The 19,245-nt window shown below is 42.6% G+C and overlaps 1 protein-coding gene across 1 annotated transcript; it reads left to right on the forward strand.

Annotated features, from left to right (window-relative positions):
* The first annotated feature begins 9,567 nt into the window (after positions 1 to 9,567).
* Positions 9,568 to 18,195, forward strand: mrps16 (mitochondrial ribosomal protein S16). Its single transcript, XM_048615071.1, has 4 exons — positions 9,568 to 9,709; positions 10,108 to 10,144; positions 12,549 to 12,809; positions 14,953 to 18,195. The coding sequence occupies exons 2-4, from the start codon at positions 10,132 to 10,134 to the stop codon at positions 15,102 to 15,104; spliced, it is 426 nt and encodes a 141-aa protein (XP_048471028.1). The 5' UTR covers positions 9,568 to 9,709; positions 10,108 to 10,131; the 3' UTR covers positions 15,105 to 18,195.
* The last annotated feature ends 1,050 nt before the right edge of the window (positions 18,196 to 19,245 follow it).

Genomic DNA, 19,245 nt, shown 5'->3' on the forward strand with positions numbered 1-19,245 from the left:
CCTGTCAATATGATCCAGTGTGAGTCAATGCCATCCAGTGTCAGCCTATCAATATGATCCAGTGTGAGTCAATGCCATCCAGTGTTAAGCAATGCTGATCAGTGATAACCAATCGTAGCCAGCGATAGCCAATGCAAATCAGTGCCATTCAATTTTAACCTATGTTATTCCGTGACAACTTGTCTCAGTCTGTGCCATCTTGTCAATGTCATTCAATATCACTTAATGTCATCCACTGGCATTTGTGCCAATCAATGCTATTCTGTGTCATCCAGTTCTAAACTATGTCAAGCAGTATCAGCCAATGTTAGCCAGTTCCCTTTCTAACCGGCTGTGTGGATGTGCCTACACCACATGGACTGCATCAGTTCAAGAAGGCAGCTCACTACAACCTTCTCAGGGTAATTAGTGAGGGCAGAAATGCTGAGGGAAAAAATGGTAAGCAATGTGGGAGAGCGCGGGTACTAACAAACTACATACCTGAAATGTCTCAGACGTGAGAGTTAAATCATCGCCTCGAGTGTTTGAAAACAAGCAGGGAGAACGAGCTATGTTACAGCTCACAGAAGAGTCGGTTTTCTGGATAATTACCACATTCTTTTATACATTCCTTTCTTTCCTCTTTACACAGACTAGAAGACACAAAGTTATCAAAGTGATTGATTAATTCTGCAGACTCACGTTGTGTCACTCACATTGTTTATGGCTTCTGATATTAATATATCCTCGGACCTCCTCAGACTGAAGCTTCAGAACACTGTGGGGAGAATACTCGCTAACTTTGCATCGAACCCTGGTGGTCTCCCCATTTACTCCCTTATCAGATAAGAGCCACAACTCTGACAATTTTCTTTTTCAATCAAAAATTTGACTGAAATTGCAAATATGATTATAATGACATCCTGATCTGGTTTCTCATTCAAAAACTCTTGAGGCGAGAATGATTTAATCATTTGATAATGGTCTGGTAGTGTGGGATTAAGAACGGATCACTGGCCAAGAATATCGATAGCACTGGATTCACTGATTGTCAGTGCAGGCTGGGGTGTGGATGGCAGTCAGCATTGAAAAGTGAGAACAGCAACAGCAGACAGGTTGTTAAAATGCTCTAGTTCAGCAGTGTGGAGGAGAATGCGAAAATTCAGTATTGTCCCAACTTACTCGGTAGTTTTAAAAATATTTCTTGGAATATAGCTATCGCTGGATAGGTTAGCATTTGTTCTCCACCCCAAATTGGTGTAGAACTGATATCACATAGACACCAAACTAAGTAAGAAAGACAGGTTTTCTTTCTTGAAGGGATTTTGGTTTAATGTAGTGAAATCACACAATGGCTTTTTTGAGAATTTGAATTCTGTTTTTAAAAATCAGGGGATAAAAAACCTGGTATCAATAAAAGTGACCATGAAGCTGTTAGATTGCTGTAAAAAATCTAAGCGGTTCACTACTGTCCTTTAGAGAATTAAATCTGCTGTTCTCACCCCGTCTGGGTCTATTTGTGCCTCCAATCCCACAAGCCTGTTAACTTTTAACTAACTACCTTTTGAAGTGGACACAGCTGTATCAAGATCTGCTACTGGAAATGTTCAAGGAGGCTCGCTGCCACATTCTGAAGGTGACTGAAAATGGGTAGTAAATGTCATCCTCACTAACAAAAAAAATGGTGAATAGTAAATAATTACACTAACTGTTAAAAAAGTGACTTTCCTTAGGGTGTTCCTAAGTGCTTTGCAGTCAATTAAATATTTCTTAAAGAGTGGCCACTGTTATAATGTAGGAAACATGGCAGCTAATCTGTGCACAGCAAGATTCCACAAACAGTAATAGGATAAATGACAAGATAATTCCTTTGAATGACGTCAATTGAGTGATAAAGACTGGCCAGGACAGCGTAAAGATCTCCAAAAGTGCCATGGAATCTTTCACGTCATCTTGAGACAGTCGACAAGACTTTGGTTTAAAATCACAACAAAAAGAGGGCATCTCCAACAATATAGCACTCGTTCAGTAATGCACTGACATTGTCAACCTAGACATTGTGTTCAAGTCTGTGGAATCAGTCTTGAATCCACAACTTTGTCACTCAAGACGCAGTTAATATCAAGGGAGAATGTGAAAAAAAATAGAAAGACAATATTAACTTGCAAATTGGGTGTGCAATTGGTAAAATAATTTCAGTATAGATAAGCGACCCGGTGCATTTTGGATGGGAAGAATAATAAGGCCATATATTCTTTGGATAATATTGGTTAATAAAACCATAGAAAAAGTGGGCCAAGCACTCAGATTCACTCGTAAATGGATAGAGTTGAAAACAAAGAAGCTAAGTTAAACTTGTATTGAACCTTGGTTAGAGCATGTTTGGAATACTGTGAAAGGTTCTTGTAATTGAACTATAAAAAGGATATAAACACATTGGAGAAGGTGCAAAGTAATCTACTAGACTGATATCAGAATTTATACATATCAGGAAAGCCTGAACAGACTTAGTGCTTATGCTCCAGAAGAGGTCGGAAAGATAATGATTTGGTCGCATAGACATAACAAAGATATTTCTACATGCGGGAAATTCAAAATGTGGGATCATAAGCTGGAGAGAAATAAATTTGTCAGAAACTTCTTTACCCAGAGAATGGAGAGAATGTGGAACTTGCTACCACAAGGAGAGGTTGAAATAAGTTGCATGATGTATCTAAGGGGATTCTAGATAAACACATGAGGGAGAAAGGAATAGAAGGATATGTTGATAGAATGAGATGAAGTAGGTTGAGTGAGGTACGTGTGACACATAAATATTGGTACTGCCCCCTTGGGTTGAATACCTGGTTCTGTGCTGTAGACTGGATGTAACACGATGTAAGAATGGGTCACCTCTGAGGCATGGCTGGCATGCCTACTGCACTTTGAGGGTACTGTTTGAACCTCGGCTGTAAATTAACTCCTCTCTCTCAGCAGAAGCGATCTGATTTATGTGAGGTAATAATTTACTGCATTGGTCATACTGTGACAGACTAGCCCCTGAGATAGTGAGAGGACAATGCTGATCTTCAGTAGCTACAGCAAATCACTTTCAGACAACAGTCAGGAAATAATCGTGTGGTTTCAGTATGAAATTAACAGCCCTATTTATTAATATCAATTCATGAGCACACAGAGACCAAACTTTAGTTTTTACAGCTGTTTTTAAAGCTTTGCCCTTTGAGAGACTATTTTGCTGTAAAACATTTAACAGTCAGTGACTCACAGACAGTGCAAACAGATGTGTGAAGAATATTAGCAGGTGTGTGAGGAAATTTGAGTTATTCACTCATGTTTACAGCACAATGGTCCAGTGTTGCTAAGTCAAGAAGAATCCAGATAACAAATGATACCTGTATGTAAATATTTTAATTATTGGTGAATGCTATGCTAACAAAGGTGAAAGGTGTGTCAGGGACTGGGACACTTTACATTTCATACACATATTGAAAAGATGAAAGCAGATTCCCTTATACATTTAATTTTTGCACATCTGCTTATAGGGCTGTGACCTAGAAGTGTTTGATGGGACAGTGTAAAAAGGTCTTTACTCTATATCTAACCCGCATTGTACTTGCCCTGGGATTGTTTGATAGGACAATGTAGAGAGAGCTTAATTCTGTCTCTAACCCTTGTACTTGCCCTGGCAATGTTGGGGACAGTGGAGAAGGATCTTGACTCTGTATATAACCCCATGCTGTCCCTGTCCTGGAAGTGTTTGTTGAGACAGTGGAGGGAGCTTTACTCTGTATCTAAGTTGTGGTGAATCCACAGTGTAGAATGAACTTCACTCTATATGTTTAAGTTATTCAAGACGGGTTGCTGTGAACACAACAGGAATTTCGCTGACTGAGCTTGTTGGTTTTCATTTGGAGCCATCTTGTGGTCATTGTTAAAACAATTCAAACATCTAACAATGATTCTTTTGGAAATAGACTGATGTGGGATTTCTGCCCATTTTCTTAGAATCTTAGAATCCCTACAGTGTGGAAACAGGCCCTTTGGCCCAACAAGTCCACACCAACACTCAGAGCATCCCACCCAGACCCATCCTCCTAATCTACACATCCCTGAACACTATGGCCAATCCATCTAACCTGCACATTTTTGGATTCCTCTTCGTTTAAATTGTTCTTTATAAATGCTACCTCTACCACAAAATGATATTGGAACCTTGAGTGCACATGAGTTTTAGGGATTGATGCCTAGAGTTTCAAAGACTCACATAAAGATGATGAATGTAACAAGGAAAAGAACATACAATTTGCAAATTCATATCTTATCATGCAATATCTTTTAGTTTAACTGATATCTCTACATCAGTAACACTAAATGCCTAAACTTACCACAGCAGTAAGTCCTTGCTTCTAACAACTATGAACACTATTTAACATAGAACACCACAACCTACAGCAACCGGACCAGGATGTGGATATGATTTTGAACTGTCTGCTTTCTCAGCTTTAAGCTTGGGTTTGGCGTTATCAGGTGTTGGTGCACTCCATTTGGTACTTATCTTTTTGTTGACAAAGTGCACTTGACCTGTTGTGTTGCACGGTACATGGCTGACAGAGTGCTCTGAGGTGGAACTTATTTCTTCTTAACGTAATTCCATTTGATGTCATCACTCTCAGGATTGTGGTTCCCTGTGAATTTTCAACACTTCCCCGAGGATCCTGTTGGTGTAAGATTCTTGTCTTTGACTAACGTGGTGTGGAGGAAATTGTGCACTGACATGTTTATCATGGCTGTCCTTCATCTTCTTCTTTTCTTTGTTCCAGTTGATATATGACTGAAAATAATATTGTAAGGAGTTTCTCGAGTAAGTGGTCCTCACCAGTCAATAAAAAAGGATGACAGCTGGAGACAGCAATTTGTAATGCAACGGAGTTGGACAAACATGTAATATAGCCATTTGGATGTCTTGTCAAGTTTCTGTGTCTTTCCTGATCAGAGACCAAACTATTCTCACATCATGCTCTACCAATCTGTTGGAGAGAGGGTGTGATGTAATTGACAGACCATTTTTCACATTTTTCGAAGGTTTTCCACTGTACTGTAGTTTGAAGTCAGACATGACCTCCATCTGGGCACTTAAAAGGGCTGAACATGACAACTGGGGTACTTGGAATGGTAATTCGTTATATAGGTGGGTAGTTGACACCAAACAGGCTATCACCAGATTGACCCTTGGAGTGGAAAGGTTATTATGCAGCTGAAGTGACTCCTTCTGTCATCTGGTTTGGTGTTCTTGCAAACACCAGAAGCTTGTACAACTTGTTCCATAGCTTTGTAAATGTCAGGCCACAAAATTGATTCATGAGCAAAATGACATGCTTTCTCAGTCCCCACATGGCCCTGGTGAAGCTGACCAAGCATGCTTGAACGAAATGTCACTGAAATCAGGACTGGTGGCCCTTAAAGAGTATTCTGTTTAATACACTCATCTCGACTCTATAAGCAGTATGCCTCAGGTCTTTGTGTACCTCCTTACTGTATCTGGATAACCAGCAATGTTGATCTGCCACAGTAGTCTTTGTACAGGGTCTCAGGGAGTCTCTCTGGAGGTCCTCTTATTTACTGTGGCCAAAACACATCAGAGTGATGCTGTAAAATATCTAAATCTGTGCATATCTCACCAACCTGGAAGTCAAGTGGTGCATTCTGTGTCTTTTGGAAATAAACACAGAAAGTGTTGGAGAAACTCAGCAGGTCTGATAGCATTGGTGGAGAGAGAAACAGAGTTTCATTTTGGGTCCAATATCACTCTTCTTTAGGGGCTAGGTCTCTTGGGGCTAGGTAGCCTGCTCAGAGCATCTGATACAACTGGCTGGTTACGAGGTTTGTATCTGACGTCATAATTCTAATCTTGAATCTTTCTTAGAAATGTCTGGAATCGAGGTGGTATGCTTGTAAGTGGCTTCCTCCAAAGAATTTCTCAAAGTTTTGGGTCCCTTTCAATCATGACTCCTTACTGAAATCATGTGTGAAATCTGGTGAATCCAGAAACTAGACTCTTGCAAACAGTGTCTGAGCTTTTAGTTTGGGCAGGCGACAGGCTCTGCTGCTGGTTTGCCATCCTGTAGGATACACAATCTACATCTGGATGACTTTTCTGAAATTTAGGATTTATACTGCCAGGAGGTTGAACAACCAGAAGCATATCTGCAGGTCAGCCTTGTCCTGTGCTGTAGGCATAGAGCAAATGTCTACAAATTTACTTGGATCTGGGCAAATACCTGTGTTGAAATAGACAGACCCAAAGACATTGGTGTGGTCTGGTTTGAGGGAACATTTTTCTTTCTACTGAACACCCAAACGTCACACCTGGCAGTCTCTATCGGCTTTTGGAAGTTACTACTGTGTTTCTTTTCAGTGTGTTCTACCACAGAAATATCATCTGCAAAACAACTGCATCTTGGGGGTGTATTCTGGGGGCTGGTGGGCGGTGGTGGAGGCGGATGGTGGTGGAATGGTTGTGTGTGCTGTTGCCAAGGTTGGATGGGGTAAGCACTGGGAGGTTAGGGAATCCAGTCAGGGAAGGGAGCTGTAGTTGTAAGGGGCAGTGGTGAGTCGTGGATTCTGTTTAATTGTTCTCCACAAGTTAGAGTAGGTATTTCCATTCTCCGACTTTACCTGGATAACAACCAACGTTATTGAGTTGGAACCTTCTGAAATCTCTGACATTAAGGAACTTTTCCAGAGGATTCCAGAAACAAATGAATTGCCCATCAGAATGTTCAATTTCCTGGGCACATCCCTCAGTGCCAGCTGTGTCAGGATTTCTCCAGGATGCATGACTTCAGTCATGCAGCTTTTGTTTTTATTCACTCATGGCTTGTGGGCATCGCTGGCTAGCCAACATTTATTGCCCAAACCTGGTTGCCCTTGAAAAGGTGGTGGTGAGCTGCTTTTGGAACCACTGCAGTCCAATGCTGTAGGTTGACCCACAATGCTTTAGGGAGGGAATTCCAGGATTTTGATCCAGCCGTAGTGAAGGAATAGCGATATATTTCCAAGTCAGATGGTGAATGGCTTGGAGTGCAATTTGCAGGTGGTGGTGTTCCCATGTATCTGCTACCCTTGTCCTTCTAGATGGAAGTGGTCGAGGGTTTGGAAGTTGCTGTCTAAGGATCATTAATGAATTTCTGTATTGCATCTTGTAGATAGCACACACTGCTGCTACCGAGAATTGGTGGTGATGGGAGTGGATGTGTTACCAATCTAACAAGCTGCTTTGTCCTGGGTGCGGTCAAGCTTCTTGAGTGTTGTTGGAGCTGCAATCCAGGCAAGTGGGGAGTATTCCATCACATTCCTGATTTGTGCCTTGTAGATGGTGGACAGGCTTTGGGGAGTCAGGAGGTAAATTACTTGTTGTAGTATTCATAGTCTCTGACCTGCTCTTGTAGCCACTGAGTTTATGAACTGATATGGTTTGGGTTTCTGGTCAATGGTAACAACCAGGATGTTAATAGTGGGGGATTCAGTGATAGTAACACCATTGAATGTCAAGGGGCAGTGGTTAGATTGTCTTTTATTGGAAATGGTCATTGTCTGGCATTTGTGTGGCACGAATGTTACTTGCCACTTGTCAGCCCAAGCCTGGACATCTGTGAAGGAGAAAACAGAGTTAATATTTTGGGTCCAGTGACCCGAGTTAAATCAGGGTCTGTTCAGTTATTGTGACTCTATATATATGTTCAGCCAGAATGATGATAGGGAATGGTTTGTCATGTTATCTTTCTGGATGCTTTTTTTGTTGCTGGCTGGCCAACATTTATTGCTCTTCTCTAGTTGCCTCTGTGCTGGTTTCACTGGTTACCAGCTGCTGCATTTTTAAAAAGTTTCAAAATATAGTTTATTCATTAAAAATTCTTTATATACATATATATATATATATATATATAGTCACAATAACTGGACCAAGCCTGGACATTGTTCAGATCATGTTGCATGTGAACATAGACTTCTTCAGCATATGAGGAATCATGAACAATGCTGAAAATTGTGCAATCATCACCAAACATCCCCAGTTTTGACCTTATGATGGAGGCAAGTTTACTGATTAAGCAGCTGAAGCTGGTTGGGCCAAGGACACTAACCTGAGGAATTCCTGCAGAGATGTTCTGGAGCTGAGATGACTGACCTCCAACAACCATAAACATCTTCCTGCAATGATTATCTGACAATCGGAATATCTGGGTCATGATCTCCAACATTATGAAAACTTCTGTTTTTGCTACTGATCAACCTGTTCAGCCAGAATGATGATAGGGAATGGTTTGTCATGTTATCTTTCTGGATGCTTTTTTTGTTCAGTCATGGGACATGAGCATTGCTGGCTGGCCAACATTTATTGCTCTTCTCTAGTTGCCTCTGTGCTGGTTTCACTGGTTACCAGCTGCTGCATTTTTAAAACTTTCAAAATATAATTTATTCATAAAAAAATCTTTATATATATATATATATATATATATATATATAGTCACAATAACTGAACAGACCCTGATTTAACTCGGGTCACCGGGCCCGAAACATTAACTCTGTTTTCTCCTTCACAGATGCTGCCAGACCTGCTGAGCTTCTCGAGCAACTTTGTTTTTGTTCCTGATTTAACTTCAGCAGGTAGACTTCAGACAGTGGTCTTTCCCCACTGCGCTTTGGCAGCAGCTGCCCCAAGCTTTAGCATGTCCCTCAGCGCGTAGTGCTGGACTTTGGAATGTGCCAGTCTGCAACACTCAGTTGAGATCAATTCCTTGTTTTCAGCAGACCAAAGAGCGTCTTTCTCCAAACTGACAGTCCTACAGGCACAGTTGATGTTTGTCTCGGCGTGCTTCCTGGGGAATAGACCATACAGAATAGAGTCCTGCATCACGGAGCTGCTCGGGACGACCTTTGACAAAATCTACTGCTTCTTTCTCCTGACTTCCTTTGGAAAGGCACACGATCCAGAAGGAGATGTGTGACAGTCTCAACCCCCACCCCTCTCGCAGCCACTTCAAGGGCAGTGGGCGGTGGCGCAGACCAACTGAATGTACAAGAAGGATCTCACAAGTGGTGCCCTTCTCACCACCAGCCAAGCAACGTCTTGGTGCTTGCTAGAAAGATCTGGTGATGAGGCATGACTTTGTCAGGGAACCACACAACAGGATCCCGCCCTCTCCTTTTCCCACAGGGTCTTGAGAACACTATGCACTGACCAGTTCCCGATAGACTCATTTTTCTTTGCAAATCTCTCCACAAAGAACAGGTGAGCTTTGCCCAGTTGGAACAAAGAGCCAATCTGTTAGCTCACATTGGGAGAATGGGGTGGGAGTGGTGGGGAATGTTCAGACAGTGCAGCTTGCTTCCTGCTGCTTGTCAGTCTGATGATGCACAGCTACCACCATGTTGTGCCATGGGAGTCCAGGGTCAGAGAGGGGTTGGGGGGGGGGGGGCGCACGATGTGTGCACGTGACAGGTAGTCTACCTGTCACGTGTGAGAACACGCCACGTCCAGCCGAGTCACCTGTATTTGCATAAACGTTTATGCAAAACAAACCTATCAACCTATCAGAGTTGGGCTAGGGTTCCACTTCCGGGTCAGAGTGTAGTGAGATGGCGGTGCGCAGTGTTCGGTGCTGAAGAGCAACGGCGAGGGAGAGTGGGAGAGTGAAAGAGTGAAAGGTGGCCAAGAGTCGAAGCTTTGAAGGTGATTGAGGCAAACGTACTGACCCGCGGGGTTATCTGATGGGAATCTGGATTTATTAGACCGATTTTTTGTCAGGAATTTGTGAATTAAGATCGTCTTTGGCCTTAGTGACCTTATGTGAGGGGCGGGGGAAGGAGACATCAGCCTGGGTTTTAGCTGCTGGCCTGTGCCCACTCAATCCCCTGGAACAAGGTGCTGCGTGTGTGGAGACAGGACCTGAGGCTGAGTCTTGATACCGTTTTGTCCCACACTAGGGACCGGCCGCTTAATTATCAGGAGGGTCGCTTGGCACCTATGGAATATTTCATTAATGCAATCTGCACGTTCAGACAGAAAGTTAATAAACTACAAACCAAGGAGTCTCTAGATATGTTTATTTTATTCCTCTTTCTCCTCAGGTGTAAATTTAGAAGAGAAAAATCATGGTTCATCTCTGTAAGTATGTTGCAACAAACTGAGTAAACAAACTTTACAAGTTTAGTGCCCCATTGCAATGAGTTGGATTCTGCTGCTGGCTTTGAGTTTAATAATATTTGTTCATTCGTGTCTTTTTTTTTTGCAGTGTCAGACTAATTGATTAGTCTGCAGTATCAATGCCTTCTTGCAGGATATCTCTGGGTAGGGAATTCAGGGGTCTATGGTGCTTGAACCTCGCTGTCCCACTCGTTTTCCCACTACCTCCATTGGACCTTAACTCTCCCCAAGTGTTTCTACCTGTCCCTGTGTAGTTGACCATTCATCATGAAACTAATTCTTAGCACTGCAGCAAATGTTTGGTTGTTAGTTCCTCCAGCTATATTGTGGCTTTCCCACTTTATCTGACTCTCTGCCTGAAGTCCAATCCTGGTTGAGGCCAAATTTCTTCCAGTCTGACCCTGACAAATCCCCTTAGGACCCTGCTATTCTTGCTGTCCACTGTGCTTGAAGTACAAGTTCTGGACTTGGCTCAGCTTGAGTTGAATTTCTTGCCTGCCTCTGGTCACTTACGAAGAGTGCACACTTCCATTTATTGCCTGCTTGTGACCCGCTGCTGCTACTCTGAAGAATTCATTTCCTCCCAAATGACTTATCCCAGTTTCAGTGTCCCTCTTCACATCTTCTCTTCAAAGTTCTGGTCTGTGTACTCTTTTGCACAATTCTACATTCCACCTTTCTGCTCAGCACTACAATCATCACCAATTTAATGACAACAGCAAGGCCCTTCTATTCCCCAACCCCACAGCACTCTACTGTTAGAAGTTCACCACTATGTATCTGAAAAAGAAAACTGCATTATATTGTAGCTTGTCATAGTTGTCAATCATTTCTCAAACACTTTGAAATGTCATTGGTCAACGAGGCAAACATGGCAGTTGTGTTGTACAGAGCAGCTTTGAAACTAAAGCAGTTGAGTTGAATTGACCATTGAAGCTATACTCTATGTTGGTCAGTCATTAGGGGAGGGATGTTTGTCTCTGGACTCTAGGTGAGCAGCTTGCACTTCTGTGAGACCCTAAGATGTAGGAGCAGGAATAGGCTATTCAGTCCATCCAGTCTCCTTTGCCACTTGATGAGGTCATGGCTGATCTGATAATCCTCACTCCAGTTTTCTGCCTTTTTCCTATGACTTTTGATTCTCATATTGATTAAGAATTTGCTTCAGCCTCGAATATATTTAACCACCCAGCCTTAACAGCCTTCTGCAATAAAGCATTCCAGAGATTCACAACCCTCTGAGAAAAGAAATTCCTCCTCATCTGTCTTAAATGAGTGACCCCTTATTCTGAGATGATGCCCTCCGGCCCTAGACTGTCCCACAAGGAGAAAGAGCCTTTCCGTATCCACTCTGTCAAGCCCTGTAAGCATCTTGTATGTTTCAATAAAGTCACTTCTCATCCTTCTAGCCTCATCAAAGAATTCCTCAGAGTAAATGTTTCAGGCATGATTTCCCCTTTATGGAGCAATGCTAACTCTGCTCGATCATATACATTTCAAAATGCTCTGTTATTCTGTCTTTTTATAATAGACTCAAAGGTTTTACCATTAATGGGTGTTAGGCTAACTGGCCTATTGTTATGTTTTTGCTCCCTCCTTTTTAAGTAATGGTGTTACATTGGCAGTTTTCTTTATCCTCTGATACTTTTCCAGAATCTAAAGATTCTTGGAAGCTTTCTACCAGAGCATCCACTATCTTTGTAGCTACTTCCTTTAACATCCTAGGGTGCATTCCAACAGGTCTTTAGCCCGATTAGTTTCTCACACTTTTTCCCCTAGTAATAATCATTATATTTACTCCCTCCCCTCCTTTTTTGCCCTTAATCATTTTTCAATTTTGAAATGTTATTACTATCTTCTACTGTGAAGAATGATGGAAAGTGTTCAATTCCTCTTCCATTTCCTGGTTCCCTATTGTTATTTCCCCATCCTTGTTCTTTTAGGGGTTTTCCTTTCTTTTTTACATATTTAAAGAAACTCTTGCTGTCCATTTTGACATCCAGTATTACCCTGAGATCCTTTTCGCTCACCTGAACCAATGACCCCTATTTACTGTGGTCCCTGAAGGAGGGTATCTCTTTCACCCCACCCCACCAGCGCCTGCCTGTTCGGGTTTTGCATTGCACCCAGATGATAAAGTGCTCCTGACTGAATCAATTTCTTGACACGTCCTCTCACAATGGCTCACTTTTCCAACTTTGTTTAAAGGTATCTTGAAACTTTTGCTTTTTGGCTTCTATTCAGCCACCCGTTGTGCCCTCACCCTCCATACTCATGAGGTGCTGTGTGGAATGCAGTAAAATCTGTGTGACTGATCTGATCTAGCTTCAATGTACCTTAAGTATTTGTGTTGTATCTCTTTCAGCCTCTAATCTGCTCAAATATTATCACCGGGGATTTGTGTGTATCCGCCTGGCTTTGGGTGGCTGTACAAATCGACCCTTCTACCGAATTGTTGCAGCACACAACAAGAGGGCCAGGGATGGCAAATACCTGGAGCAGCTCGGCTCATATGACCCAATGCCCAACATCTTCAACGAGAAGTTAGTCAGTTTTAACTTCGAGAGGATCAAGTATTGGCTGGCCTGTGGGGCACACATGACAAAGCCTGTTGAAAAACTATTAGGTAAAAGAGGTTCCTGGGTTTTTAACTTTCTAATTATTGTATTGAATGCTCTCCACCTTCTTCCCACACCACCTACTTTTATTTCCAAAGGAACTTGGGTTTCAACATGTTACGCTGGTAGAGAATTCTGGCAACAGTGTTTACACCCTGACTCCTCTCTCTGGTGGTCAGGTATTGGTAACTGGTATCTCCCAACATGCATGTCTCAATTGAGCCAATGGTGTAGGACATATTTTGTAACAACAGTGTGGTGCCATCCCCTGCCACACCACCAGGGGGTAGTAACTGTCCATGTTACTTACATTTGTGTATCCCTTGAGATCCCCTCTCCCTCCTGAATAAAGAACATGAGCAGCTGTGCCTTTTGAAAATGTTAGCTGTGAGAAGGATGCCAGAAAGTTGCAAAAGATACAAACAAGTGAAGCAAATGGGCAACACGGTGGCAGGTGGAGGATAATGTCGATCAGTACAAGGTTGTTCACTTTTTTTGGTTGTAAGAATTGAAAAGTGTGAGACTTGTTGATTTTGAGTGATAGTTAGTGTGCGGGAAGTTAGTGTGCGGGAAGTTAGTGTGCGGGAAGTTAGTGTGCGGGAAGTTCTTAATTAGAAAGGCAGATTGCATGTTGCTGCTTATTGCAAGGAGATTAATGTACAGGGATAAACACATCTTGCTACATTTGTGCAAGCCTCTCATGAGAGCACATCTGGAATTCTGAGTCAATAAAATGTGGAGCTGGAGAAGCACAGCAGATCAGACCGCGTCGGAGGAACAGGAAAGTTGACATTTCAGGTCCGGACCCTTCGTCAGGACCGAGGAGGGTGAATGGTAGGTGGGATTCTGAGTGCAGTTTTGGTGTCTGTACATAAGGAAGGATATACTTGATCTTGCATGCAAACATTCACTAGGCTGGTACCTGGCTCAAGGAGGTTTTTCTATCACTAAGGAAGACCATAAGATGTAGGAGCCACTAAATCTGCTCCGCCATTCGATCATGACTGATAAGTTTCTCAACCCCATCCTTCCCCGCACCCCCCACCAAACTCCTTATAACCTTTTGATTCCCTTAACAATCAAGAACCTATCTATTTCTGTCTTAAATATCGATGACCTGGCCTCCACAGCCTTCTGTGGCAATGAATTCCATAGACTTACCATTCTCTGACTGAAGAGGTTTCTCCTTATCTCCGTTCTAGAGGGACTTCCCTTTACTGTCAGGCTGTGGCCTCAGGTCCAAGCCTGTCCTGCTAATGGAAACATCTTCCCAACATCTGCTCTATCCAGGCCTTTCAGTATTCTGTATGTTTTAATTAGACCCCCACCCCCGACCCCCGTCATCCTTCTAAACTCCATTGAACGTGGACGCAGGGTCCCAGATTAGAATCTCCTCAGTTGAGGACTGACTTTGAGCTGGCTGGCCACAGCCACTGTCCTGTGAAAAAAGAAAAGAAATAAATAAATAGACCCAGAGTCCCCAAACATTCCTCATGTTAAGCCTTTTATTCCTGGGATCATTCTCGTGAACCTCCTCTGGACCCACTCCAGGGCCAGTACATTCTTCCTGAGATATGGGGACCAAAATTGCTCACAAGGAGATTAGCCTCTACTGTTTGGAGTTGACAAGAATGAGCGATGACCTCACTGAAAACTGAGGCTTGCTACAGTAGATGCTGAGATTGTTTCCACTGGTCTGGGGATCTCGTATACAGAAGCACAGTATCAGGATAAGGGCCTGCATATTTAGAAAATTATTTCACTCAAATAGTTGTGAATCTTTGAATTCTGTGCTTCGGAGGTTTATGGTTTAATCTGTGATCCTATCAAGTGACAGAGCAGGCTTGATAGACCATGTGGCTGCCTGTAGCTTCTATTTCTGATGTTCTCTGGCTGGATGCTGCTTGTTGGGGTGATTTGCAACCAAGGCCTGGCTAGTGAGATGTGGAGGAAGGATCCCTTCCCTAATTTCTGAAGGTTTAAAGGATCTCCACCCAAAGTCCAACAGCAGAACAATCTGTGATACCGCCTGGAAATCCTGCAGCTATTAGTTTAAGGAGAGAATGGAGAAATGTTAATGCAGGACTGGCAATTGAATTTCACTTGAGTGCTGTGTGATAAATGTTTTGTCTTTTTTTTCCCAATTGCTAGGTCTGTCTGGGTTTTTCCCTCTGCACCCTATGACTGTGACTGGGGCAGAGCGATTTCACAAGAAGCAGGCACTAATGGCCCAAACTATGTCCATGGAAGAGCCTTTGGAAGCTACAGAGGATGAACAGCAAGCACCTAATCCCCAGAGTTAGCAGAGCAATTGCTGGAGATGGACATTAACAGCTGCCAAAGCTTCCCTGAGTGTCATCTGTAACAAGCTGAGGAGAAACTCTGCCTGATTCCAGCTGTGTCCACATGACAGCAAACAGTGTCAAGGGGCTTAATTGCTGTCCAACTAAGGCAGCTGTAAAGAGCACACTTAAAATAGTGACCTTCAATATTAACAAAAACAAATTGCTAGAGAAACTCAGCAGGTCTGGCAGCATCTGTGGTAAAGAAAGCAGAGTTAGCGTTTTGAGTCCAGTGACTCTTCAATAGATGCTGCTAGACTTGCTGAGTTTCTCTAGCTCTTTCTACTTTTGTTTTGGATCCCCAGCATCCACAATGCTTTGTTTAACTTTTGACCTTTAATATTATGTATCTCCTAGTCTCAACTTTGTGTTAGATATTTCTGAATGCTGTCTTCAAACACAGACCAGGTTAGGTACGGTAGGGTTTAAGCTGGGCGTTTCGGTTTGATCAAATGATAATGGGATTATTCTTCATTCCTGTTAGAGGTCACTGAATCCCACCAACAGCAATCATTTTGGGATTGAGACTTCAAATTTAACACTGTGATTCTTGCTGCTTTTGAAGTATTCCAATTGTTTCTGCTCATCCATCCCTCCTTTCCTCATCCCTCAACCTTTAGCCCAGCTTCCTTTTCCTTAGCTGCAGCCAGCAAATTGTCCTGGGCCTGTGCTGTATTAGGCCACATATAGAATTACACAGAAATTCAGCCCCATAGGTCTCTACCGGTGTTTATACTCCACACAGCCTCCTGTAAAAGTTGTCTAACCCCAATCAGCATATTCCTCTTTTTTAATCCCCTGTTATTAAGCTGACCGTTAAAAGTTTCCCAGCATAATGCCAAAATATGAAATTCCAGCCACTTTTAGAATGGGCAGTACCTAGTGTGACCCAGTTGTTGCTGCCCAGCCTGTGTTTGTGTCCAGCAGCTTGCCTTATGGTGGGACAGGTTCATCCGTCCTGTAGTGAATATGGCCCCTGTTTCTAGGGATGGGTTATGATGTCCCATCCTCCATTATGTAAATCACATTCGTTGAAGCTGCAAAGCCTGGCATCTGAAATTGAGGCTGGACTATTTGACTGATAGCCATTAATGCTTGGCACCTGTTGCCCGCCCACAGTATCTGACCTTTGCTCCTGCTTTTCCGACTAGTTTGAGCTATGAAATGCTGCTTCCACCGCCAAAAAGTGGCTTTGTGATTGACATATGACAGAGTTAATGGTTGTCCCATGAACCATAGAGTTTCCAGTGAGGTGCTGGGTTTTGTGACTGAAGTTCAAAAGGGATGTGTAATAACTTGCAACCAAACGTCAGAATAAATTCATGCTCACCCCCCCACTCCGCAGCACCCTCAAAGGAGAAGCAGCAGCTCAAGAAGAAAATGGAATTTGCAGCATCAGCTGTGGCTCGGTGCGAACACTTTCACCACAGTCAGAAAGTCCAAACTTGAGTACAATGCAGGACTGTGGAGCCATCACTGCCAGTGCAGTCCTCCTCATGCTTGCAGTTCTCTCATGCACTAACTCTTCAGTGGTGGGGTATGGGGCTACAGATGGGACAGTAGCCAGGCTGCGAATTGTCTCCAAATCTGATCTCTCTTTCTGTTGAAACAGAGCTGCTGGATGGTTAGTGCAAAACTTGCAGTTGGAGTGTAAACATTTCAGAAGCCTTTTTTAAAAGCAGTTGGTAGCTGTGTTGAGGACCACTCCATTCTGACGTTTTGAAGTCTTCCTGTCATACATTTTATGTGATGGCAGTGATCAGTAAGAGGCTTTCATCCAGCAGCCGAGTTGTAGGAGTCCTCCCTGAGTCAGGGTTTGTTCTGAGCGTGGAGTGTAATACACGTCCTTTGGAAGAGGTGGTTTTGGGTGCTTGTTCCACTTACCCTTTTTGCTTAATTAATTCAACAATCACTTAAAAACTGTAATGTTTTCTGAATAAATCCAGAACTAATTTTAAAGACGTTGGTTTCCTTTGCAGAAATGTTGTACTGAAAATGATATAAAAACAAAAAAAAACAAGAAATACTCAGCAGTTCAGACAGTATCTGTGGGCAGAAACTGAGTTAATGTGTTGGTCAGGATGACTTGATCCTTTCTTGTGAGAGGTCATCAACTCGAAGTTAGCTCTGTTTCTCTCTACTGCCTGACCTGCTGAGTACTTCCACGTTTTTGTTTCTGATTTCCAGCATCTGTAGTGTTTTAACTTCATGTCTAAAATGATAAGTTGTGGGCAACTGTGGAGGAGGGGCTAGTGACAAAGGGTGGCATGGTGGAGAAGAGGTACCCATGTCAATTGCACCATCCTAAGTGAATGTTTGTCCAGTTTTATTTGGTGAGTGTGGTTAACTGAAGCAAATATCAATTAAACAGCCACTCCCTTACTGTTGTTTCTAGCCTTGCCTGATATAGTGGTGCCAGGACACCTGGTAAAGTCTGTCCTCCCATGCACCCTCTGCCCTGCCCCAATCAATAACAAAACCCCTCCCCCACCAACCCAGGAGAAAATATAGCAGTGTAATCTAGTGGTTTAGATTGATTGATTATTCTAGAGGTGATTTATTAATGCAAGCGAAGCCCTAGAGAATTATCCTGTGAACAGTACACGGGTTCTAAACATCTTTCAACTGAAATGCTTCAGATGTTGGAAATCTAATAAACGCAAAGTCTAGGAAGTGCGAGGTAAGTCTAGCAGCATCTGTTTTGAGGGAGATCAAGTTAACATTTCTGGTCGATGACCTGTCAGAACTGGAGATCTAGAGATTTTAAAGTAGGGCTTCTGTAGGAAGTAGGATCAATTTGTATCAAAAGAACAATACAAAGATTTGAACTTAATGTATCTTGTAAAGCACTTTACATCCAATGAAGTACTTTTGAAATGTCATCACTGGAATGTAGTAAATGTGCATAATATGGATAGCCCCGTCCAGACACAATGGGCTCAATGTACTCCTGTGTTGTGACTGCTCTTTGATTTCTATAGCTTCCTCCAAAGGTTCTGTACATAAATATTCTATGAATAAATGTGTTGTACTAGCCCTACAGGCTGGAGAATCTTGAGTCGTGGGTTTTTGTAAGAGTAAATTGGCAGAGCAACAGCAGGGGCTGCAGTTAACCTTAGCCTTTAGGAGTGAGAGTAGAGCAGCCTGGGATCCCTCCCTGCACTTTGAACACCTACCTGTGAGTGATAAGTAAGACCAAGGTTGGACTGGCTACAATGCAAAATAGCCCATGACCACATGAAGAATGGTTATCTGGCCCATGTATGATTGGGGGTATTGAGGGACAATGAAACTATACAAAATGCGATGTTTTAATATCAGCACTAAATGAACAGGGAAAGATCCAAAGGGAGAGAGTGTTTTAAGGAGTGTTTGTTGTGTTGGACAGTGAGTTATTACCTATTGTGCCTGCAGTGCACAGAAGAAAGGAAGAAAAATTGAAGTTTGCAGAGAAATCCTTTTGGGTTACAAGTAACCCTATTGTGTTGTGGAAAGATTACATTAGCATTGCTTTGAAGTGAGGAATTAATCACCTGTTTGATTAAAGGAAATCTGATCTAAAAATTCACTACAGCAAAGGAAGCAAATTTATGGAGTTGTCAGTTCCAGTAAGTTCCTGTAGACTATAATAAAAACGTTGGCACAGATCTGCATTTATATGAATACCAATGTTTAGCTCTCCGTGCTTATCTAGTACAATCACTGCTGTGCCATTGTGGCTGAAGATGTAGATTGGCACAAATCAGGAGGCGTTAGGTGGAGGCACAGTGGGAGGATGGGACAATTTCTGATCAGCTGTTGAAAGTTGTTGGTATTCCTAATGACAGTAAATTGCTAATGAAGGTAAATCACTCTCAATCGGCCAGGAATCAAAACGCATGTCAGCTGGGCCAGAATCAGAAGGTACACATTGGAGGATGGAAGGAAATTTGTTGGTGTTATATTCGCAGCTCCATAAACCCTGCTGCATAGGGGTTTTCTGAGATACCCAGAACCAACACAAGTTACAGGTTAGCATCTTTCTTTTGCATGACTTCCAAGTGAAAAGTCAAAAACATTACAGTACAGAATGCAGTTTGTCAAAGAGAGGGGGAGGAAATAA

Source organism: Rhincodon typus, chromosome 31 (assembly GCF_021869965.1).
Source record: "Rhincodon typus isolate 14 chromosome 31, sRhiTyp1.1, whole genome shotgun sequence".
In the NCBI taxonomy this organism is placed as follows: Eukaryota; Metazoa; Chordata; class Chondrichthyes; order Orectolobiformes; family Rhincodontidae; genus Rhincodon; species Rhincodon typus.